Raw genomic sequence first — 25520 nt, forward strand, 5'->3', positions numbered from 1 at the left:
GGACAAGAGGTTAAAAAGTTCAAGGGGGCAGAATACTTTCGCAAAGCACTGTACATATCATCTGGGTCGACATGGCTGCATCTTATGTGCATGGTAATTTGTGCTGTTGCTTGAACCGGCCCTTTGACTGTGAAGTAGCATGCTACTGCAAAGCGAAGCCACAGTGATTGCGTTAATGGCTGGCAGGTATGGTGGAATATTGCCTCAACATTAAATGGTAGGTTTTTGTTATCTTCCTGCAGATGTTATTCTTTTTCGAATATTACTTAGGTAAGGCGATTTGCAAACATTATTTTAGCTGTGCTCAAAGAATTGCAGTCATTGTGTTCATTTGTTTTGCTTGTAGGAGTCAGATGATCTCTACAGAGGACTGTGAGTTCATCAAGAAGTTTGAAAAGGCCACCTCTGAAGAGAAACAAGTCATTTTGACCCAAGAGGGGCACCAGGTAAACAGTTTGTGTACACTGCACTTTATGTTTTTTATTAGAAGTGTCATTCTGTGGCTCCAGTTTATTCAAAGCATACCATGTTTGCGCTTGACTTATCTCTTGCACATTTGTTTAAAGCCTTCATACATTAGAAACATTTCCAGAATTATCTGCTTTGCATTGCATAGTTTGAGTTGTACAAAAGTCTTAATAAGACTGCCCTCCTAATGGAGTTCCACAATTTTTTTAAAAATACTTTGTTGCTCCAAAATCTTTCCTAAGCTTTATAAATGCAGTTCATTGTGAAATGATAAAGGTAGCTCTGAACACACATTAGCTTGATTTTTTTTTTCTGTTTAGAGGTGCTTGTTGATTTAAAAAAAAAAAAAAAAGATTGTTGATTTTTTTTTTTTTTTTTTAAACACATGGTTTGCTTTTTTTTCTTTTCAGTGTGCCAAGACGTTTCTGAACCTGATGGCCCATATCTCTAAGGAGCAGACAGTCCAGTACATCTTGACTCTGATTGATGACACTCTGCAGGTAAACAAATAAAACCTCATCTATATAGCGTTTTTTTTCTGTCTCAATGAGCTAAGTCATGTCTAGAAAGTCTTACAAGGTACATTTGCACAGAAAAGTAATTCTTTTTAGAAATGCTTTTGTCCTGCAACAAATGTAGTTTAATTAAGGAATGACTACATGAACAAAGAGTTTTATCAAGCTGTGGTCATACAATATGCCGTTAAATAATTTATTTGAAGTTTTTCAATCTAATGTGCTGTTTATCTTTTCGGTAGTCTTTTTCATATTTGGGTAAGTTGATAATTTGTAAAACAGTTTCTGTTTTTATGCGACTTTGAAAATATGAAGTTCGTAGGAAATGTTTCTTGTTTTTTTTTTAGGTGGGAGGTAATATAGCTATGCCCTACCTTTTCTTACTTTTCTTTATTCCATATTGTAGGATGTAAATGCTATTTTTTTAAATAAAGAAGAAAAATTCAGGTTGAGAAAACAAACTCGAAATGTGAATAGAATAGGATCTCGTATAGCCAGTAGATTGGTGAATTTTAAAGCACTTTGTTAGCATTATTTTTACTTTCATTGCAATAAATATGACACCATATTGTAGGTATTCGTGTAGGTATGAGTGTAAGTATTCATACATCAAAATAATTGGTAAAAAATTCTGGTAATGAGTTTGGAGAAGATATATTATAAAACAAATTTTTTGTCAGTTTTGCATCTTCACTGTAGACCCGGGGGTGCTTCTGATGTTGTATTCTCTTCCATGCACTCACTTTGATATACAGTCATACGTTTACAGTCCAAGTGCTAATCCAAGATTTTACTTCTACTGGTTTTTAGGAGAACCATCAGAGAGTGAACATCTTCTTCGATTATGCCAAAAAGACAAAAAACACTGCCTGGTCCTACTTCCTTCCAATGCTCAATCGTCAGGACCTATTTACTGTTCATATGGTGAGTTACAAGAAAAACTAGAGTTTTCTTGGTTGATTTTCAGTTATTTTAAGGTCAAAAATGATAATTCCAATTCAGAATGTTTTTTTTTATTGGAACACAAAGGCAGGAATAACTGTGTTGCAGGTTCTTTAAGGGAGGTTGTTGATTCTTAGTTTTGTTGGAATAATTGAATAGGGGAAAAAAATATTCTAAGCCGATCAAAGGAAAATTGAACCCGGCGCACTGCCCGAACCTAAAAAATCCAAACAATCCTGAGAGAACCGAAATCCCAGCCCCGCCAATCGACCCCCAAGACCCAACTCCTAACCCCAGCTCAGACCCTGACCAGAAGGCCCGCTCCTTCTCCTGGCCTCCAAGGCTAGGGGACAGGCCCCGAGAACCGACCGAAAACCAGGACAAACACCCTCAGCCCTCCCAGAATCACCCAAACCCTCAAATCCCGATCCCAGCCCGAACACCCAGTCCCCCTACCGAAGAAGCCACCGTCCCCCAACGAAGAGGAGTCATTCTCATGTGTTTAAAGAAGAGAGTCTAAATATTGCATTCTGGTTGGGTATACCTTCTAAAAAGTGGTGGGTGCTTAATGAAAGTGTTCTTGGAAAACAAATATTTCTCTATGAAAGGAAAACATAATAAAACATGCTTTGATTGAGGAAATTCACAACACATGGTGCATTGCAATTTGCAAAATGTGGAGCTGCAAAGCATCAAACTAGTCACAGCGCCCCACACTGACTTCTGTTCTTCGTACAAAGTAACTAAAAGGGCATGTTTGTATCAAAACCTGAGTGAAGGAGTGTCTCCACAGACTAACATGACCTCGTCTATTGATTCATGGCAGCAAGGTATAAAAAATAGGCCATTCATTAAAAACTTAAAAACTTTCATTGTTTTTAAGTCTAAATAGTAAATACGATAAAATGTAGAATGTTTTCCTAATTCTAAAGTCTAACCATGAGATGTTTTTCTTTATTGTTGCCACTTGTAAATATTACTGCTATAGCCACAGAAGAAATTGAAAATCTACAAAAAATGAAAAAAAAAATGCATGGGATATTTTATCGCTAAGACAATGCCTCCTATGATAGGACAGCTCAAAACGGATCAGTCAGTAATCATAATTTAGCTCCGCAGGAACTGTCCTTGAACCGCCACCTTAATGTGGTGGAGGGGTTTGAGTGCTCAAATGATCCTCGAGGCTATGTTGTCTGGGGCTTAAATGCCCCTGGTAGGGTCTCCCATGGCAAACAGGCTCTAGGTGACGGGTCAGACAAAGAGCGGTTTAAGAACCGCTCATGACGACTACTAACTCGAGGCACGTGACGTTGCCTGGTACGGCGGAGCAGGGGTCCCACCCTGGAGCCAGGCCTGGGGTCGGGACTCGTTGGAGAGCGCCTGGTGGCTGGGTTGCTCCTCGGGGACCCGGCCGGGCCAAGCCCGAACGACAGACGTGAGGCCATCCCCCAGTAGGCCCACCACCTGCAGGGAGAACCATGAGGGACCGATGCAAAGAGGATTGGGCGGCGGACAAAGGTGGAGACCTCGGCAGCCCGATCCCCGGATGCTTAGGCTGCCTCTAGGGACGTGGAATGTCACCTCGCTGGAGGGAAGGAGCCTGAGCTTGTGTGGGAGGTCGAGAGATATCGACTAGAAATAGTTGGGCTCGCCTCCACGCACAGCTTGGGCTCTGGAACCCATCTCCTCGAAAGGGGCTGGACTCTCTTCTACTCTGGAGTGGCCCACGGGGAGAGGCGGTGGGCTGGGGTAGGTTTGCTTGTTGCCCCCCAGCTCAGCCGTCTCGTGTTGGGGTTTACCCCGGTAGATGAGAGAGTCGCATCCCTGCGCCTTCGGGTTGGGGACAGGTCTCTGACTGTCATTTCGGCCTACGGGCCGAGTGGCAGTGCGGAGTACCCGGCCTTCTTGGCGTCCCTGTCGGGGGGGCTGTATAGTACCCCTCCCGGGGATTCCATTATTCAGCTGGGGGACTTCAACGACCACGTGGGAAACGAGTGACACCTGGAGAGGCCTGATTGGGAGGAATGGCCTCCCAGATCTGAATCCGAGTGGTGTTTAGCTATTGGACTTCTGTGCTAGTTACAGATTGTCCATAATGATCACCATGTTCAAACATAAGGGTGCCCATCAGTGCACTTGGCACCAGGACACCCTAGGCAGGAGGTCAATGATCGACTTTGTTGTCGTATCATCAGACCTTCGGGCCGCATGTTTTGGACACTCGGGTGAAGAGAGGGACTGAGCTGTCCAATGTTCACCACCTGGTCGTGAATTGGATCCGCTGGAGGAGGAGAAAGCCGGACAGACTTGGCAGGCCCAAGCGCATAGTGAGGGTCCGCTGGGAACGTCTGGCGGAGACCTTGGCATGGGATGTATTCAACTCTCACCTCCGGGAGAGCTTTGACCAGATTCCGGGGGATATTGGAGACATAGAGTCAGAGTGGACCATGTTCTCCGCATTTATTGTCGATGCTGCTCCCCGTAGCTGCGGCCGTGAGGTCTGCGTTGCCTGTCACGGCGGCAATCCCCAAACCCGGTGGTGGACACCGGCAGTAAGGGACGCTGTCAAGCTGAAGAAGGAGTCCTATCGTCCGTGGTTGGCTTGTGGGACTCCTCAGGCGGCTGATGGGTACCGTGAGGCCAAGCGTGCCGCAGCCCGGGCTGTGGCAGAGGCAAAAACTCGGGCCTGGGAGGAGTTCGGTGAGGCCATGGAGCAGGACTACCGGTTGGCCTCAGAGCGATTCTGGCAAACCGTCCGGCGCCTCAGGAGGGGGAAGCAGTGCTTCGCCAACACTGTTCACAGTGAGGGTGGGGAGCTGCTGACCTCGACTGGAGACATTATCAGGCGGTGGAAGGAGTACTTCGAGGATCTCCTCAATCCTGCCATCACGCATTCCCTGGTGGAAACAGAGGCTGGGGGCTCGGGGTTGGACTCTTTCATCACCCAGGCTGAAGTCACCGAGGTGGTTAAAAAGCTCCGCTGTGGCAGGGCTTCGGGGGTGGATGAGATCCGCCCTGAGTACCTCAAGTCTCTGGATGTTGTGGGGCTGTCATGGTTGACACGCCCCTTCAACATTGCGTGGCGGTCGGGGACAGTGCCTCTGGACTGGCAGACTGGGGTGGTGGTCCCCCTTCATAAGAAGGTTGACCGGAGGGTGTGTTCCAACTACAGGGGGATCACACTCCTCAGCCTCCCTGGTAGGGCCTCCGCCAGGGAATTGGAGAGGAGAGTCCGGCCGACAGTCAAACCTCGGCTTCAGAAGGAGCAGTGTGGTTTTCGTCCCGGCCGTGGAACACTGGAACAGCTCTATACCCTCTACAGGGTACTCAAGGGTTCCTTGGATTTTGCCCAACTGGTCCACATGTGTTTTGTGGACCTGGAGAAAGCATTCAACTGTGTCCCTCGTGGTGCCCTGTGAGGGGTACTCCAGGAGTATGGAATCGGGGGCCCTTTACTAGGGGCCATCCGGTCTCTGTACAAGCGGAGCAGAAGTTTGATTCGCATTGCTGGCACTAAGTCGGACCTGTTCCCGGTGCATGTTGGACTCTGGCAGGGCTGCCCTCTGTCACCGGTCCTGTTCATAACTTTTATGGACAGGATTTCTAGGCGCAGCCAAGGGCCGGAGGGGGTCTGGTTTGGGGACCAGAGGATTTCGTCTCTTCTTTTTGCGGATGATGTGGTCCTGCTGGCCCCCTCTAGCCAAGACCTACAGTATGCGCTGGGGCAGTTCGCAGCCGAGTGTGAAGCGGCTGGGATGAGGATCAGCTCCTCCAAGTCCGAGGCCATGGTTCTCGACTGGAAAATGGTGGCTTGTCCTCTTCAGGTTGAAGGGGAGTTCCTGCTTCGAGTGGAGGAGTTTAAGTATCTCGGGGTCTTGTTCACGAGTGAGGGAAGAATGGAGCGGGAGATCGACAGACGGATTGGTGCGGCTGCCGCAGTAATGGGGGCGCTATGCCGATCCGTTGTGGTAAAGAGAGAGCTGAGCCGAAAACCGAAGCTCTCGATTTACCGGTCGGTCTACGTTCCTACCCTCACCTATGGCCATGAACTTTGGGTCATGACTGAAAGAACAAGATCCCGGATACAAGCGGCTGAAATGAGCTTCCTCCGTAGGGTGGCCGGGCACTCCCTTAGAGATAGGGTGAGGAGCTCGGAGTAGAGCTGCTGCTCCTCCACATCGAGAGGAGCCAGTTGAAGTGGCTCAGGCATCTATACCGGTTGCCTCCTAGATGGAGATTTTTTTTTTAACCCTGTAGGGTTTAGTATGCGTCAACTGTTTAAATCTGTAATGATTCATATGCAAATTTCTGGTGAATTGTCATGTATTCATCAGGTCTCAGGTTTTCAGAGAGTTTTTTCTAGAGCTGAGAAGCATACAAAAACAAATGCCTCTTTTCATTTACGGGTCCAGCATAACACTGCTTCACTCCGCTAGATCTCACCTATTGTTTCCATTGACTTACTGACTTCTGAAGTTATGGCTTGAAACCCAACTTCCAGCTGTCTGCATCGTGCGCTGTGCCACATGGCTTTCAGTTTGACCCCCTACAGCCATTGTGGTCCTTTTAATATTTTGTAGTCTTGAGTTTTCTTTTTAGCTTCCCTTGGAATTGCAGACTGTGGTAAAATCTGTGGCTATTCTTTATGACCGCTGCCTCGGCAAGCACTTTCTAATGCAGTCTGTTAATGTTGCATGTCAGCCCTGCTTACCCCCAATGGGACCTACTGACGAGCAGGTACCAAGAAAGCCAGTTCTGGGTTTGCAAAACGGGCTGAGTCGAGTGGAGGCGACCAAAGTAGAGCCCATGAAAAAGGGGCATAAATCCTGCCTCTCGTTTAATTCTAATCCTGGGCAGACAGAGTGAACAGTTCTCTGATGAGCTAATATGGTCCTTTCGTGACCAGCAACTCTGAAATGTATATGGACCCAGGACCCTTCAGTTCAAGCTGTGAACTTTTCCAAGTCCAAAATGTTCCATGACAGACAGAGGCTGAAAGTCCAGGAGGGTTCCTGGTATCAACTAAAAGGCTTGCTCTCTCCTTTTCTCTTGCACCCTGAATAAACTGCAGGCATGCCTTGAAAAGGGATGGACAATATAAATGTAAATGTTTTCCACAATTTTTTGTGGTGTGGCAATGAGAAAGTAGCGATAAAAATCTAAATCTATCAGTGCATGGAGGCACAGCTTTATAAAAGTAAATACTGCTCTAAAAATAAAACCAATATTCAAAATGGCTGCTTTACTACGTTATATTTATGTGTGAAGCTGTATGCTAAACTATAGACCATAATTGCATTCAGTCCTATCTTGAAATGTATGCGCAGATGATCTCATGGAACTAGCAATTGATATTTCAGATACTAAAATCTTAACCATACTGTCAGTTTTTGAGGCAGGCAAACAACGACTGATTCTTTTCGCAATAACTAAAAACTATATGATAATTTCCCATGTCTAGTTTTGAGTTGGTGTAAAGAAATATTTAATTTCAAATCCTTCTTAGATCTCTGTGCTTCTTCGGATAATTTTTAAACAACTCATCGATACTGTAAATAGACCACTTTTAACTTTCTTCACTTAGTAATACATTCCACACCAAGGAGTGTTGTTGTCAGCGTGAACTGAGAGCTCTTAGGAGAAAGATCAGAAAATGATTGGGTTTTTTGCCTTCCAGGTGGCTGGTCAGCACTCAGGGCTGTTCAAGCTGAAAACCACCCAGTACAAGTCACTGGGAAATTTCTTGGTGCTTCTCTATCTTTATGTTCTTCAGTTAAAAACATTTTATTTTCTGTTCTCAAAAAGCATGACTTCTCCCATTAAAGGTTGTTTTTTTTCTACCCGAATACTGTAAATGGTGTTTATTCATAGTGGGCTGTGATATGGATGGGAGCTATCTATAGCTTGACCTGAAAGCTTAACCACAACATTGTGTTTTTGGGAAAGGACACAGAATGATTAAGAGCCATCACTGTGTGCTGAATAGTAAAAGAAGGCTCCCACTTTCACCTCTAACATGGTCCACTGCATTACATCTTTTGCTTCCAGTCATTTTTAAAGGAGGCATCTGTTAGTAATCTTGGCAATTCATCAATAATTCATTTCGAAACAGCCTTCCCTTTTGCCTAAAAATCAAGCAATTAATTTAATGACCTGTCTGCCACTTGTTTCAGTTCAAGAATGACATCTAATGGCATACCTGGTACTATGACATGACACACACAGTTTAGTTGAGAGGAGCACCCAGATGGTATGCAGCAGGTGGGCTTAATGTGACCTCAGATCTGTAACATAGCACTTAACTGTCATGCTGAGTCTTGCTTTTAAATTTCAGCCTAGTTTCTACACAGCCTCCTATTGGCAAAAAGGAAATTGGAGAGTTTAAATGTTCCTGTCTCATCCTGGGGCACAGACAGGCTTTACCAAGTGAAATTGTTTATGAGATATTAGCCTCAGTGAGTCCTGCGTTAGATTGGGATTCTACCATAGTCTGTTTTAGTTTTGTTGTGTGGAGAAAATGTTTTAAAGGAAAACTCAGATTTTAGCAAACTGGACTTATGATGTACAACCCCTGGCAAAAATCAGGGAATCCCCAGTCTCTGTCAGTTATTGAATTTTATAGAAAAAAAACAGATGACAGACATGACAAAAAACTAAAGGCATTTCAAATGACAACTTTCTGGCTTTAAGAAATACAAAAAAAAAAATCACGAAAAATAATTGTGGTAGCCAGTAACAGTTACATTTTTAGAACAAGCACAGGGAATAAATTATGGAATCACTCAATTTTGAGGAAAAAAATATGGAATCTCCCTGCAAATTGTCATTACAAACAATAACACCTGCATCAGATTAAATCTGCTCGTTAGTGTCCAGGTAAAAAGGAGTGATCACACCTTGGAGAGGTGCTGCAACAAGAGGACTGACATGAATCATGGCTTCAACACCAGAGATGTCACTTGAAAAAAAAGGAGAGGATTATCAAACTCCTTAAAGAGGGTAAATCATCACGGTGGTTAAAGGCAAGCATACTGGTAGGCCAAGGAAGACATCAAAGCGTCAAGACAGAAAACTTATAGCAATATGCCTTGAAAACAGAAAATGTACAACAAAACAAATGAGGAACAAATGGGAGGAAACTGGAGTCAACGTCTGTGACCGAACTGTAAGAAACCGCCTAAAGGAAATGGGATTTACATACAGAAAAGCTAAAAGAAAGCCATCACTAACACCTAAACAGAAAAAAACAAAGTTACAATGGGCTAAGGAAAGGCAATTGTGGACTGCGGATGACTGGATGAAAGTCATATTCAGTAATGAATCTCAAATCTGCATTGGGCAAGGTGATGATGCTGGAACGTTTGTTTGGTGCCGTTCCAAAGAGATTTATGCAGACGACTGTCTGAAGAAAACATGGAAATTTCCACAGTCATTGATGATATGGGGCTGCATGTCAGGTAAAAGCACTGGGGAGATGCCTGTCATTACATCTTCAATAAATGCACAGGTTTACATTGACATTTTGGACACATTTCTTATCCCATCCATCGAAAGGATGTTTGGGGATGATTACATCATTTTTCAAGATGATAATGCATCTTGCCATAGAAAGACACATAAGGTCACTATCATGGCCTGCAAACAGTCCGGATCTCAATCCCATTGAAAATCTGTGATGGAAGTTAAAGAAAATGGTCCATGATGAGGCTCCAACCTGCAAAGCTGATCTGGCAACAGCAATCAGAGAAAGCTGGAATCAGATTGGTGAAGAGTACTGTTTGTCACTCATTAAGTCAATGCCTCAGAGACTGCAAGCAGTTACAAAGGCCAGAGGTGGTGCAACAAAGTACTAGTGATGTGTTGGAGTGTTATTTTGTTTGTTTGTTTTTCATGATTCCATAGTTTTTTCCTCATAATTGAGTGATTCCATAATTTATTCCCTGTGCTTGTTCTTAAAATGTAACGGTTACTGGCTACCACAATTATTTTTCATGATTTCTTTTAGTATTTCTTAAAGCCAGAAAGTTGCCATTTGAAATGCCTTTAGTTTTTTGTCATGTCTGTGATCTGTTTTTTTTTTCTACAAAATTCAACAACTGAAGGAACATCCTCAGAGACTGGTGATTCCATGATTTTTGCCGGGGGTTGTATTTCTTAGTGTCAAAAAAATTGTTCTCCTGTCAGCAGATTCTCCCGCTTGAACAATGGATCTCTGCAGCTCCTCCAGAATTACCATAGCCTTCTTGCCTGATTCCTTGATTAATGCTCTCCTTTCGAAACCTGTCTGTGTAGGCGGATGGTGGGGGCTTGTGAGATGATTTTCAGAATCATCGTGATATGCCTGCTGAGCTGTATAAAGGGCCAAAAGGGACAAATTTAAGTAAATGAATATATTGTGCAGTAAATAAATATGAATGTCCTGCCCTGCAATGGATTGGCGACCTGTCCAGGGTGTACCCCGCCTCTCTCCCCCTTGACCCACTATAGAATAAGCAGTATAGAAGATGAATGAATAAATATGAATGTCTCATGAAATAAATAAATACATAAGATGAAATTAAATGGTAAAAAAAAAATCTTTTAAAAATACAAATAATATATTTATAAATAAATATAGTGTAAGAATTATATGTATTTTTAGGGGTCACTAGTCTCTGGCACTGTTATTTTGGGGGGGGTCACAGGGTGAAAAGTTTGGAAACCCTTCACAGAACAACTATATTTAGTGAGTGGATTGTTAATTTGTCTTCTCATGGCAGCGGGTTGCACTAGCGTTTATTTAGGAGCATCAGAGTTGAAGGTGATGAATACAAGTTCACAACACACTTCTCAGATTTTTATTTATAACAGATTCTTAAATAAACACACATTGTTTTTTTTTCCACTTCATTTTTCCAAGTCTTGATTCATTTTCTTACACAACTTGCTATAGATGTCCCTTGTTAAAACACAAGGATAATAATAAATAGTAAACACCATCCTTCTTCTTAGGCTGCAAGGATCATCGCTAAACTGGCTGCCTGGGGGCGGGACCTGATGGAGGGAAGTGATCTGAACTACTACTTCAACTGGATTAAAAGCCAACTGAGTTCACAGGTATGTAACTCAAAGTGTAGTCCATAAAATGCGTTGTGATATAAAAAGAAACACTGCGATGGTTTCATCTTAAAAACATTTTTCTTGACTTAAAGTAGAAACTAAACCATTAGTAGATTTCTTTTTTTGTTATTTTGTTTTTTTTATGAAATATGTAATGCTGATGCACAACATAGTGTATGCATTTTGTAAAGTGTTGATATTTGCATTCAAATACATGGTTATTGGTATATCTGGAGACTGACCGTTGTTGTGGTGGATAGGAATGTTCGAGTCCAATTATTAGTTGATCATGTGGCATGATGGATGAAAAAAATCTAATCATGTTGCTGTGATTAGAAATTTAATTGATTTAGTAATTTTTAGAAAGCTATTTGTTTTCCTTTTTTGCCAAGCAATGAATCAATTTCTCAGATATAAGGTTGTGAGTCTGGAGGTTTAGTTTCTTTCTTCTAATAAGTAGTTTTAAATTTATTCTGTCTAATCAGCTAACTAGCTGTAGGCGTTTCTAATTCGTCTCTCTAGTCATTACTTCTTCAGAGTTGAATTCAAAGAAAAACTATTATCTAAATTAATAGAATCCATTCATTCGTATTTGATTTCACTCCTTCTACTTTAAGATGATCTAATGACTGCGTATTAAACACTTGCAATGCCTTGGCAGATATATGTATTAAAATAAAGATTTAAAAAATAATAAATGTTGATCTCTTGGTCTTTTGGGGGTCTTTTTTTTACCCACCATTGTTCCCAAACATATACCAATTTTTCTTGTGGAGCAGTTTTTGCTCATGAAATTGCATCTGATATTGATTTCCTTCAACAGGTACAAAGGGAACCATTGAACTTCTAATGGTCCTGACGGTCATCTTTGGTCAAGCACATACTGTGTGGTTCTTTGCCGATGCAACTTAGCTCAGAAGAGTTTTGCAAGTGTTTATTTTTTTCTATCTTTTATTAGAATCTACATGGTTCAGGTCCAGAAACAGGCACAGGAGCAGGGACGATTTCCCCCAGTGAAGTGAGTATGAGCAAAGTGCATCTCCAGTCAAGTCAGGACCCGGAAAGGAAAGGAAAAACATCTGGGTTTGAAGATGGAATATGTTAGCTGTCACTGGACCTTCACATCTGCTCTGTCCCTCCCTTTTTTCTCACCCATCCTGTTGTTGCACTCCAGTTTTTCATTACCAGCTTTAATCGTTTGAAGACATGTGCGATTTTAGAGCGACCTCTCCATTTAGACAGCATGGTGTTTGCTGCTACAGGTTGATCTTTAACGTTCAAGTGAAAAATGCATGCCGGAAGTCAATTCTGCTGTAGTGCTCAAGGCGCATGACGAACAGCTTTCTTTGAATATTAGACTAACAAGAGGAAATTGAAATAAGATTTGCACAGCAGCAGCATCCAACCATCTCTTATTCCAACATATTGCAGTTATTCTGAGAAGTGTGCTCAGTAATGTGCCCGCGCAAGCTATCTAATAACTTATCATTTCCTTTCCCTCTGCATTTTCAACCAGGTAACGTCTGCTCCGCTGCTATTCCCTCTCCATTGCTGCCTGAACCTCTTGCTGGACTTTTGCTTTTATTCCACCTCTTTTAATTAACTGATTAATGTGATCTAATTTTTTCCTCTCAGCATCCTGCATTCTAATGTTTCTTTACATTTTGCTCAGGTCTAATTGGACCCCTTTGTCCACTGTTGCTCTATGTTGTAATTCGAGTGTGACTTTTAGCATGTGTTGATGTCTACATATTGACTGCATGTGCTCAGCCTCTGGTTTAATACTCGACAAATACACGCCTTCTTCTGTGCTATCTGCTTATAAACCACTTGATGTTTGCAATTGCTCTTGTTTAGACCCCTGAATATGCAGCTCTAATCCTTGTCCAATGCTTGATTTGGGATTTTCCTTTTATATTTTGTAGAGCTCTCAGTACGTTCAGTGTGTGGCTGGCTGTCTTCAGCTGATGCTGAGGGTCAATGAATACAGGTTTGCCTGGGTCGAAGCTGATGGAGTCAACTGGTGAGTGGTGATTCTTATTATATAAGGTTGCAAAAGTTTTTTTTTTTTTTTTTTACCATTTCAAAAATATTGAAAATAACTGAGATGACTCAGAATAGTATTTTTTTTTAGCTACTGTACGTAGATCTTTGTGTTTATCTGATTATCTTCGGATAAACAAACGATCAGTGATTCTTAACTGAAGTTTAGGATAAATGTATTAAATTTAACAGGGGTTTTCAATCGTTTATCATCCAGAATATTGGAAGTTTTTGCCTTTCCACTCCTTATAGAATAACACAAGTATACAAAGCTGAAATCAGCTGGTTAATTGGTTGAGCTATTTGCTCAGGCCGCAACATGCCACTTGTAGCTCAGCAAGTCTAGTTTTACCTCTTAATAAGAGTGATGGATGACACTCTTTTAGTTTTCACTCCATCACTGTCTGTGTTTTTGCATCTGGAAATTATGCCAAACAGTCAGGTTTGTCTTTTTTGTAACCAGGGGAAAACATAGAAGCCTTCCTTTAACTGGCTGGGAGGTAGTATGCAGCAACAAGTAGGAAAGGGGGAGTGCAACATGGTCCGTACAGTGAGAGAAAACTCAGATTTCTCCAAACTTATTTTAGTGAAACAATACGAACTGTATGATGGATAATTTTGCTGTTTTAAAGGTGTATGTTTTAAAAGCTTTGGTATACCCTCGTATCTGAAACTGACCCATGCCTTCGAGATTATAGGTTTCATACATACTTTAGAAAAGTGTGGAAAAGTATGGAAATTCATATAAGTACTATCCAGGTTTGAACAAGTACAGAAACATAAAACCGAGCATGGAAAAATATGTGTTTCTAGACTTTACTCTCCGTCCCTTTGGCTGGAAGACCAGTCCATCCACCCATCCACCCTATCCTGTGTATTGTGTATTTCTATTTTTTCCATATTTAAAGCCTGACCACTTTAGAATCATTTATAAATTGACAGTAGACGTTCATATTTATACTTCAAATACACACATTAAAAGGATGAAGTACATTTTGAAATTTGAGGAAAGGTATGGAACCTTGTCCTGAAAAGTCTGTTGGGATTCTTGAGATTTATGGCTGGAATTTGATACTTTCCTTTAAAATGTGTCACCTGATGTCTTACCTACAAATGCAGCACACTTATTGCAACCCTGAAAACGCCTAGCCCAACCTAAAGTACACCGTACAGTGCATTTTAAGCAACTTGACCATTATCTGAGGACTGGCTGAATATTTCATTTTGAGCTTTTATTATGGATAATGGAAGTGCAGCATGTAGGTACGCAGCTGTGAAAGCCAGTCTGAGTAAACAGGTATTAGATTTAAAAGTGAGTCCTCTTCTCACCACTTAGTGCTTATTTAGCCTGTTTTAGCTTGTACTTTATTATTTATTTTTTCTGTTTTAGCATCACAGCAGTTCTGAGCAACAAGTGTGGCTTCCAGCTTCAGTACCAGATGATCTTCTGTATATGGCTCCTGGCCTTCAGTCCTCAGCTTTGTGAACAGTTGAGACGCTACAACGTAGTCCCCGCCCTATCCGACATCCTTCAGGAGTCTGTTAAGGAGAAGGTCACTCGAATCATTCTGGCTGCCTTCAGGGTTAGTGGTGAATTTTGCACTTGTCTTGTGTCCCTGTAAAATGTTCCTTTTCATGGAAAAAGGTTTAAAAACAAATATAATGGGAACAAACTGTTAAACTACTTATTTAAATAGGAGTGTTATGGTCAATCCAACATTCTCTTTAACAATATAAAAAGATAATAGAAAAGTATTAAAAATATTGTTATAGCTTTCCTGCCATAATTGTTCATTCTTTATTTATATTAGGAGAGGAAAATGTCTTGCTGCTATGTGGGAGAGCAGCTGCTTTAAAGCTTACTTTAGCATCTTAGCTATAAGTGCAGCTAGCATTACAAGAACATGAGTTTCTATCAGTATCTATAAACTGGAGATCTTTACCTAACTGTGATTTTCGAACTGCTGCCATCATCATCACTGGTCAGTCAAGCTGATTATCATTCAATTCTAGTCACCAGCCAATTTCTGGGTCTACTGCTACTTTCATGCACTGAAAATACAGTATTTACTTTTTTAAAATAGCTGGAGTAAATCGTTGTTTTGTTGTGTTTAAAATGACGTGGCTTTGTTTAAAAGTTTATATTTTAGAAGCATCCATTTTTCCCAGATTCTGCACATTTGCTTGTGTTTTGTTTATTGCTAACAAGAACAAATTTAACTTCGTTTTAAATATCTCGTAACTGTGATTTATGGTCCTGCTTCCAGTCCAGTCACCTGCTGTTTGCTCAGAAACACCCAGGAAATGTTTGATGGTGTCAGTAGAGCCATCTTCTGGACCTATCTTTGATGTTTTGTGTTTATGCTGGGTAATGAATCCATGTAGTCAGATGTGGACAAAACTAAATCTGGCTACAGCCCCATTTATTTTCTCTATCTCTAAGTTGCTGTTTAACTGCAGGATGTGTCTGAGCCTGACAGGGGATTGCTGCATATCTGGACCATCTGGAAATGCACTGAAAATCAGTGTGATCATTTAATTTTCACAGCAGCAAAATGTTTTAATTAGGAAGATCATAGTAATAATTGCATGCTCAGCTCTGCACATGTCAGGTCTCAAAGACAGTCTGCACTACCTGGACAGCCATTGACACTCTTCTACACCCTTTTAATAAATGTGCCATAAATGGGTTTTAAGGAAATAACTTATAGACTCAAGGAAGGATGGCTTTTAGGAAAAAAGGCTTCAGCAATACCCCAACTTGGTCCAACCCTTCTACATCAGACAGGCTAAGTGGCCTTGGTCCAAGTACAATGGTTACATAAATGGCACTGATTACATGTTTGAAACATGAGCCCAGAACAAGCTGATATTTAAACCCCGATTTATAGAAATGTACTTTATTTAAGGCCTTCCCTTCAAGTTGCCATTTCTGTTTCATTGCAATTTTTTTTTCAAATCTATGCCAGATATATATCTGTTTATGTTAAACTGTATTTTTTTCCACTAAGAGAAATTAATTTAACCAAGAGTTTAATTTGACAAACTGCTCTGTGAGGGGGCGGGCTTTATTTTATCTGGTTTTTATACAAAGCTCCTACAGAATCTGGTGAAGTATCAAATTAGATTTACGTTTGTTTTGAGTCTGAATAAGTCTTCAAAAGGAATATATGGTAAGAGAATGAGGCAAGACGTCCATCTCCTTACAGTCTTTGGTTTCGGCCTATTCCATTCTTAAACTTGACCTCAGTAGAAATATGTGCAGGAAATTCACATTTAAGTTTCTAATATATGTACTTTCAAGATCTATCTTAGTTTCGGTTTGGAAAATTAGTAGGACCTTTATCATTACCCAAAATTTCGTAGTATTTAAAGTAAAAAAAAAAAAACAAGTTTTTAATGATCACACTGTTGGAGAAAGGGTCTCTTCCTTTATTTGTTCTGAAAAGCTGCTTATAGAGTTAAAATGTTGTAACAACTAATTAAAACAAGCGACGAACAGAAATTTTACTGTTCAGCAACAATCAAAGAGTTGCTTTGCTGAACCCTGACGGCTCTCAAAGTGTCACTGCACGTTTTTGGTAAGCTGGCAGAAGATTTTCTTTTTATCTACTCAATAGAGTATCAGCAGTTTTTGCATGTTTGTGTTTTCTCAAATGTCCTTATTATGCTAATGATTATGCTCCCCACATGGGACAAGCAAAGTGACTTAAATTATCCACACCATCTGGACGTCCTTGAACACATCATATAATCATGCACTCCAGAGTCGGTGCAACATTCTGTCAAGTAAAACTCTAACTAAAGATTTATTCTAATTTAAATAAAGACCCAATTCTACTTTTCATCCACAATGGGCAAGAAGTTGGATTTGCAATTTTATTGGTGTTTTAGAAAAAACAAATTTACACTGTATACATCATTTACTGAGTAAAGGAATGCAAAACTCTCATATTTAATTTACAGTTTGCTAAATGCTCACAACTAGAAATGCTTTGATAAGACTTTGTTGCTGATTACCTGCTCATAAAGATTTTAACTGATTTCTCTTTAAACATGAGCAAGATTCAAGAAAGAAATGTTTTTGAACAGACTACAGGATTGTGTAGTTAAGATTTCTTTTAAATCTTATATTAGAGATATATATGAGAGCAATGGGCATTAACTTGGTACTTTCCAAAGCCTTCCAAAATTTTAAAATCCAGCCCCTTAATAATATCAAAAGGGAGATACTTTTCTGTAATATGTTCAAACAATGTTAATATTTTTTTTAGTCACCAATTATTAACCGTCAGTCCTACGGATCAAATCAGGCAATATGTTCCAATCACCTACTGACTTATTTATTTATTATTTTTCTGGTGCATCACTAACCAGAATCTTACGTTTAATCGTGTGCTACAAGCAGATGTTTAAGTTATCTCTTACTAAGTTGTACCTGACATAAATAATCCTTAACTGACTAACTTATTAATAGATCTGTTGGCTTCCTTGTTGTGCACAGAATCTGCTGGAGAAGTCTGCTGAGAGGGAGACTCATCAGGAATACGCTCTGGCCATGATTCAGTGCAAGGTGCTGAAACAGCTGGAAAATCTTGAACAGCAGAAGTATGACGACGAGGATATAACCGACGACATTAAGTTCCTGCTTGAGAAGCTGGGAGAGAGTGTGCAGGATCTTAGGTACGCAGTGGACACCATTTCATCAATAGGATGTAACCAATATTTATTTATTTTTAGTTCTAATTACTTCCGCAATATATAAGATGTTTTTATTTTTTTAAGGTTTATGTAAAATCCTACTTGTACATGACCCCTTGCTTAACCAAATTATGGAAATTATATTGAACACGATAAAGACTAAATACTGTAATAATTGTGAATACTGTGTTAATTACATGCAGGGATGACATCTGTATATTTGAAATCTCGCCATGTCAGCCATTTCACCTCTCATATCACCTCCTTAGATCCAATAAGGTTAACTGAAAGTAGCTTTTGTGTTTCACAAAGAAAAAAATGAAACGGCTCATTCTTCTGTAGTTTTATAATAGTTTTCTTTGCTTGTGTGTTTTTTATTAAAAGCTCCTTTGATGAGTACAGCTCTGAGCTCAAGTCTGGCCGTCTGGAATGGAGTCCTGTCCATAAGTCGGAGAAATTCTGGCGTGAAAACGCTGTCCGCCTGAATGAGAAGAACTACGAGCTTCTCAAGTAAGACTACAGAGGGAGTTTTATCCTCGGCATCAAACTTGATTCATTGTTATTTTGAAACTGTAATAATTAAATTGCTAAAAGTGCAGGTTTTTCGGCCATTGAAGGACATAAAATAAGCTTTAATGCATACTGATGTGAGATATTACCACTAGAACAAAGCTATTTATCACATTTTATTTGTATTTTTATCCAGAAAGTTATTTGAAAATCAAGAAGGTTTTGATCCATTTGATAGAAAGAGAAGATTCTGAGTTTTATTGTTTTTTGTAAGAAGAAGGCCAAAAGTCTTAGAATGCCTTTCTCATTTAAAGGTTTTCTTTATGTTTATTACCATTTACATTGTACGTAGATTCTCACTGAAGGCATCAGAACTGTGAATGAAATCTGGAATTACGCAGCAAATTGAAGATTGTAAAAGAACTTGAAATATGTTTTATATTTTAGATTCCTCAAAGTAGCCATCCTTAGGTTGGATGACTGAAATATTGACCTTTGAACTTCTGTAAATGCACCTCTAGGAAGTCATGAAAATAAAGAAACCCATTAAGTGAAATATAAAAAATATATTTGACCTGTAGTTTATATGTTAAAACCCCACGTTATGCAAGATTTCAAGTGTCCTACAAGTTTTTGCTAATCTTTTTGTTAGAACCACCTCAATTATTTCTATATGGAGTACCATTGATTTGGCTCACTCTTACCACAGCCTTCATTTCCAGAAAAACAAGCTGTTATATTTAGCTTTCAATCACTTAGGTTTTCATATTCTTTTCCTTTCTTATTTTTCATTTGGATACCCCTTTCTTACCACAAAAAGGAGAAAATTAAACTTTTGCGTTTGTAGCCTTTCCAATTGGAGACCTAATTACATTTGGATCAACAGAAGCTCAAAAGATCTGTTTGACGTTGTTCTTTTATTTTGGCTCTTCTATAGAGATCTAGGTGTATTAAGGCCTTTATCTCAAGAAAACCAAAAAAAGCTTAATTCATTTTGATTTTATCAGATCAACTTTTTCATCACTGTAACTGTTACAGTAGATTTATACAGTTCGACTTGCTCTGCATTTATCTGTCAATATTGATCAGAAAAGTGTTTCGATTCAGGGTCTTGTTTTAAACTTTTCAATTAATTATATACGATCTTATCAAAATAATGATCCGGATGTGAAAAGTCAATTCATCATTTATGCACTAAAACAATTTTCAGGACAACAGAATTAATTGGTCTTATTTTGAGCTAAAATAATCAACTTGAAGTAACATCCAACAAAATAAACAATTATTGGTTCAGCTCAATAGTGATGCAGTTGTGCTGTTAGCAACAGATGGAATGGACTAGATATCGAGTCAACATTTGTTGCATATTCACTTGAGGTTTTGCAAAAAGAAACTGTGAACTTTTCATGGTCTTTGCTGAATTGTTTAATCTTTACTGAGTACTGTTACAGTACATTAAAAGCAATTGAAGCCAAATCCTTATACTTGGAACATTGTATAGCAATGGGGTCCACATTTTACAGCATGTAGGCCTAAATCAGCAAGTTGAAAGTAATCGAGGGCCCAAAACAATCCCTTTTTTTTAAAAATTAGAAACACCAAAATAATTGTAATGCAATTTCTTTAACTTTTAAAACTTAGCTTTTAACTTACCATGCAATATTGTAATGAAATAAAAAAAGTGAAACATATCTGTCTCTAAATCGTTGTATATCCAAAACAAGAGTCTTGCATGTTTACCTTATTAAAAGAAAAGCACAGATTTCTAAGTAATAAAACAAAATTGGTCAACTTTTGTATTTGGTTGCTCTTTCGCTAACTTTGAGTTTGTTCTCAACAAGAACGGGATGTGGGTCCCTCTTTCTTAAAATCATTATTTAGACAGGTTTGCACCTGTCTGCCTCTAAATAAAAGGCACTGGATGTTTGGAGTCCTGTTTTCATGTGAAAATTAAAATGAAAGCACAAAATGTGGTTAAAAATTGACTTTGTGCTGTACCTCATATTTTACACTGTAAACAATTTAAAGGTGTCCGTGAAATCTCACCTTAAAAAAATTTAAATGTCAGAGGCCGCACGTTTGACACCCCTGTTAAGTGACAGTGTGTGTTTTTATCAGAGAGGGTTAGAGTCAAGCTCACCTACAATTTACTACAGTCTAAAACACACAAGGTTTCTGGAAGGTCCTACGACGTCATAAGAAGTCTTACATTTAGTAATCACAATTTTAGATCTTAAACAGATAAAAAAAAATTTAAATAGATCCAGATTTTGTAAAATTTAGGAAATGCACTTTTGGGATTCGTTTGTTACGTATTTTGTATTTCTAAGAGATTATTTTGGGTTTTATAGAATGACAAAACTACAGTCCCCATGATGCAGGACAGAAAACACACATGTTAAATCTTCCCTTGCAAACTTACTTCTAAACTAGTTGGTTGTTCTTTTTACATTTTCCACTGTCATCTTCTTCATCATTGGAAAGTAATTATCTATCAGAATTTGGCTTTAAACAGAGATTTCTATAGTAGTCAATTAAAACCAAAGCCAGGCAAACAGCTGTTTAAATGAAGAAAGTTATATTTAACTTTGGCTCTCAGTTATCATTTAACAGCATTTACACTGGCAATAACCAATACTGGTACGATATACGAGACAGCAGCTGGATGTAAAATATCTTAGATGGAGCAGACTCTGCGATTAGATTTTACTGTTGGTCTGATTCCTCTAAAACATTTCTAATCGAAAAGAAAAAGTGAAAACATCAGTTTCATAACCATAATCATCCGAGGATCATGATGTGCAAATTCAAAGGAGAAGTGACACTCTTCTACAGTTAGTACCAAACTTGAACAAGTTCCTCCAGTCTTAATCACCTGTGCTCTGTGGAAAAGTATTTTACTCAACCTCCCATTTCTCCTAAAAAAAAAAACACTTGTTGGTGTGCCAAAATCCTAATTTAAAACATTTAACTCACAAGTTGTTCTTTGTTGACACCTGTCTCTGGTAATACTTTTAACAACATCAGCATCTTGTTTGTCAAGTTTGTGTGCCTCTGTGTAAGGACTGGGGCCACTAGAGATAAAACAAAATCAATCTGTGGTTGTTTTCTTTGTTATTCCAGTCACACAGCCCGATGTTCCTATTGACATTCAGTAAAAATCCTAATCTGCTCATCTCTGTCTCATCACTGCCCTCTCTATAATCAGCCCAGGCATCAGATTAAATTGCCTTTCTTTATTCTTAGTACATGTTTTCTTGAATCTTACAAGCATTTTGTCTCAGTTTAAGCTTTATAGTGGACCTAATGTGTTATAGCACCTTTAAAGGCTTGAAAATACCTCTGTTTTAAAATGACATTAATTTTTTCATTTTTAAACCTAATTTTGACTCAATTCTCAATTAAAAATATAAATGTTCACATATTTAATACATTTTGGAATGTCTGAGTTTGTCTCTTTTGTGTCTCATCTTCAAAAAGGATCTTGACGCATCTGTTGGAAGTTTCCGATGACCCTCAAGTTATAGCTGTGGCAGCTCATGATGTTGGAGAGTATGTGCGACATTATCCACGTGGTAAACGGTAAGAAATTTAGTTTCATTTGAAGTTTCCTCATTTACGAAAAGTTTTATATTAACTGTTGTTATGGAAATTTGGATCCACAGAAATTAACACATGTTACAGTGTCAAAGCCTCCAGCAGTTCAATGAATATGTTCACATTTATAGTTTTCTAAAGTTGTTTAATGCTTGCTGGAAACAATCTAATAAAAGCTGTCTTATTTAAACATTACACAGGTAAATTATTGATGGAAAAACCTAGTTAAAAATTGAGTTAAGAAGCTTTCGTATACCTTATTACCTTTTCCAAAAAACACTTGATGATCTAAATCCCTACTCGAGTGATAATGTCTCAACTAAACTGTACATGTACAGGGTTTGGACAATGAAACTGAAACACCTGTCATTTTAGTGTGGGAGGTTTCATGGTTAAATTGGACCAGCCTGGTAGCCAGTCTTCATTGATTGCACATTGCACCAGTAAGAGCAGAGTGTGAAGGTTCAATTAGCAGGGTAAGAGCACAGTTTTGCTCAAAATATTGAAATGCACACAACATTATGGGTGACATACCAGAGTTCAAAAGAGGACAAATTGTTGGTGCACGTCTTGCTGGCGCATCTGTGACCAGGACAGCAAGTCTTTGTGATGTATCAAGATCCACGGTCTCCAGGGTAATGTCAGCATACCACCAAGAAGGACGAACCACATCCAACAGGATTAACTGTGGACGCAAGAGGAAGCTGTCTGAAAGGGATGTTCTGGTGCTAACCCGGATTGTATCCAAAAAACATAAAACCACGGCTGCCCAAATCACGGCAGAATTAAATGTGCACCTCAACTCTCCTGTTTTCACCAGAACTGTCCGTCGGGAGCTCCACAGGGTCAATATACACGGCCGGGTTGCTATAGCCAAACCTTTGGTCACTCATGCCAATGCCAAACATCGGTTTCAATGGTGCAAGGAGCGCAAATCTTGGGCTGTGGACAACGTGAAACATGTATTGTTCTCTGATGAGTCCACCTTTACTGTTTTCCCCACATCCAGGAGAGTTACGGTGTGGAGAAGCCCCAAAGAAGCGTACCACACAGACTGCTGCATGCCCAGAGTGAAGCATGGGGGTGGATTAGTGATGGTTTGGGCTGCCATATCATGTCATTCCCTTGGCCCAATACTTGTGTTAGATGGGCGCGTCACTGCCAAGGACTACCGAACCATTCTTGAGGACCATGTGCATCCAATGGTTCAAACATTGTATCCTGAAGGCGGTGCCGTGTATCAGGATGACAATGCACCAATACACACAGCAAGACTGGTGAAAGATTGGTTTGATGAACATGAAAGTGAAGTTGAACATCTCCCATGGCCTGCACAGTCACCAGATCTAAATATTATTGAGCCACTTTGGGGTGTTTTGGAGGAGTGAGTCAGGAAACATTTTCCTCCACCAGTATCACGTAGTGACCTGGACACTATCCTGCAAGAAGAATGGCTTAAAATCCCTCTGACCACTGTGCAGGACTTGTATGTCATTCCCAAGATGAATTGACGCTGTATTGGCCGCAAAAGGAGGCCCTACACCATACTAATAAATTATTGTGGTCTAAAACCAGGTGTTTCAGTTTCATTGTCCAACCCCTGTACATTACTAATAGGGAACAGATCAGTATGCATTATTAATTTGAAAGATGTTCTAGTGGAATAAAGACGTATAGCCTACGCAATCCACAAGAAGAGACAAATTTGTTCTTTCTCCCAGGGTTGCAAGAACGTATTGTTATGCATATAACTACTGTTCACTGAAGGAGTGTAACAAAGTACAATACATGAGCGTTGGATATCACGCCCTGCGTTTCCTGGCAGAAGCCACCTCTAATCACATCTCTTAGGCAAATTACGTGATGAGGACAGGTGACAGGCCCCGCCTGCACTAGATACCTGTCTGTCATCACTGTCATTACTCAGTTCGATAGCCACTATTCACCGAGCCCAGCTGAGCGGCAGCGCAGCCTTGTGTTGTACTTCGTTACTCTCCTTCAGAGAACAGTAGTTATGTGCATAACTTTACGTTCCTTTTCAGTCGATTCACTCAGTGCAACAGATGAGTATGGGACATGTATATATGCCCCGCAGCCATCACACCTGGGTCATCCACAGCATAACGGTGCAGCACTTCAGACCCAGCAGAAAGAACAGAGTGAGCCACAGAAGGAGCTGTCACATCCAAACGATAAAACTGTAAAAATGTGTGCAGCAAAGACCAGCTGTCTGCAGCACAAATGTCACTCATGGGCACCCCTCATAAACTGTAAGCCTTTCTATTCCCCCCGTGAGTTCGCTTCGTTCATCCTGGTCGGTGTTTACATCCCGCCGCAGGCTAACGTGCAGGTCGCACAGCGCATGCTCGCCGACCAGATACTGAGTGTGGAGCGGACCAACCCGGACTCCTTAGTTATCGTCGTTGGCGACTTTAACAAAGGTAATCTCACCCACGAACTCCCCAAATATAGACAGTTTATTAAATGTCCGACCAGAGAGGACAACATTCTGGATCACTGTTACACCACCATCAGAGACGCTTATCACGCCGTCCCACGTGCTGCACTGGGCCAATCCGACCACATCATGGTCCACCTGATTCCTGCATACAGGCAGAAACTAAAGCTCTGCAAACCTGTTGTGAGGACGACAAGGAAGTGGAGCAGTGAGGCTGTGGAGAATCTCCAGGCGTGTTTAGGCTGTACAGACTGGGATGTGTTCAGGACTACTACCAACAGTCTGGACGAGTACACAGAGGCTGTGACTTCCTACATCAGCTTCTGTGAGGACAGCTGTGTACCATCATGCACCAGGGTGAGTTACAACAACGACAAACCCTGGTTCACAGCTAAACTCAGAAGGTTAAGACTGGATAAGGAAAAGGCCTTCAGGAGTGGGGACAAAGACATATACAGAGAGGCAAAGTACAAGTTTGGCAAGGCAGTGAAAGAGGCCAAACGACTGTACTCTGAGAAGCTCCAAAACCAGTTCTCAGCCAACGACTCTGCGTCTGTCTGGAAAGGGCTCAAGCAAATCACCAACTACAAGCCGAAAGCCCCCCACTCCATCAACGACCGACGCCTCGCCAACGACCTGAACGAGTTCTACTGCCGCTTTGAAAGACAAAGGGACAGTCCTGCAACCATCTCCCACGACGCCCCCCAACAGCTGCAGCCACAATCCACCACCCCCATCTCTCCAACCTCAAGAGGGGCCTTGGCACCTCCAACCCCCACCCTGAAGTTCCCCCCCACCAGCCCCCTACCCACGCCGAGGACGGCTCTTTCCATCCAGGAGAGGGACGTCAACAAACTCTTCAGGAGACAGAACCCCCGGAAAGCTGCTGGTCCGGATTCTGTCTCACCAGCCAGCCTGAAGCACTGCGCTGATCAGCTGTCTCCAGTCTTCACAGACATTTTTAACACCTCACTGGAGACATGTCATGTGCCAGCCTGCTTCAAGTCCTCCACCATCGTCCCTGTTCCCAAGAAGCCAAGGACCACAGGGCTTAATGACTTCAGACCCGTCGCCCTGACCTCTGTGGTGATGAAGTCCTTTGAGCGCCTTGTGCTCTCACACCTAAAAGACATCACCGACCCCCTCCTGGACCCCCTGCAGTTTGCCTACAGAGCCAACAGGTCTGT

General features: G+C 40.7%; 1 protein-coding gene across 2 annotated transcripts in view; it reads left to right on the forward strand.

Annotated features, from left to right (window-relative positions):
• The window catches only part of atp6v1h (ATPase H+ transporting V1 subunit H), a 51644-nt gene that overhangs the window by 5560 nt on the left and 20564 nt on the right, over positions 1–25520 (forward strand). Inside the window, exons 3-12 of one of the 2 annotated variants that reach the window (XM_047367764.1) lie at positions 347–446; positions 879–968; positions 1794–1907; positions 10917–11021; positions 11983–12042; positions 12950–13047; positions 14458–14650; positions 17572–17750; positions 18153–18278; positions 21759–21860. In XM_047367764.1, coding sequence (XP_047223720.1) covers positions 347–446; positions 879–968; positions 1794–1907; positions 10917–11021; positions 11983–12042; positions 12950–13047; positions 14458–14650; positions 17572–17750; positions 18153–18278; positions 21759–21860 — 1167 coding nt within the window. The remainder of the gene's footprint in view (positions 1–346; positions 447–878; positions 969–1793; positions 1908–10916; positions 11022–11982; positions 12043–12949; positions 13048–14457; positions 14651–17571; positions 17751–18152; positions 18279–21758; positions 21861–25520) is intronic. The other variant, XM_047367765.1, reaches the window with a different exon arrangement.

Source organism: Girardinichthys multiradiatus, chromosome 6 (assembly GCF_021462225.1).
Source record: "Girardinichthys multiradiatus isolate DD_20200921_A chromosome 6, DD_fGirMul_XY1, whole genome shotgun sequence".
Classification (NCBI taxonomy): Eukaryota; Metazoa; Chordata; class Actinopteri; order Cyprinodontiformes; family Goodeidae; genus Girardinichthys; species Girardinichthys multiradiatus.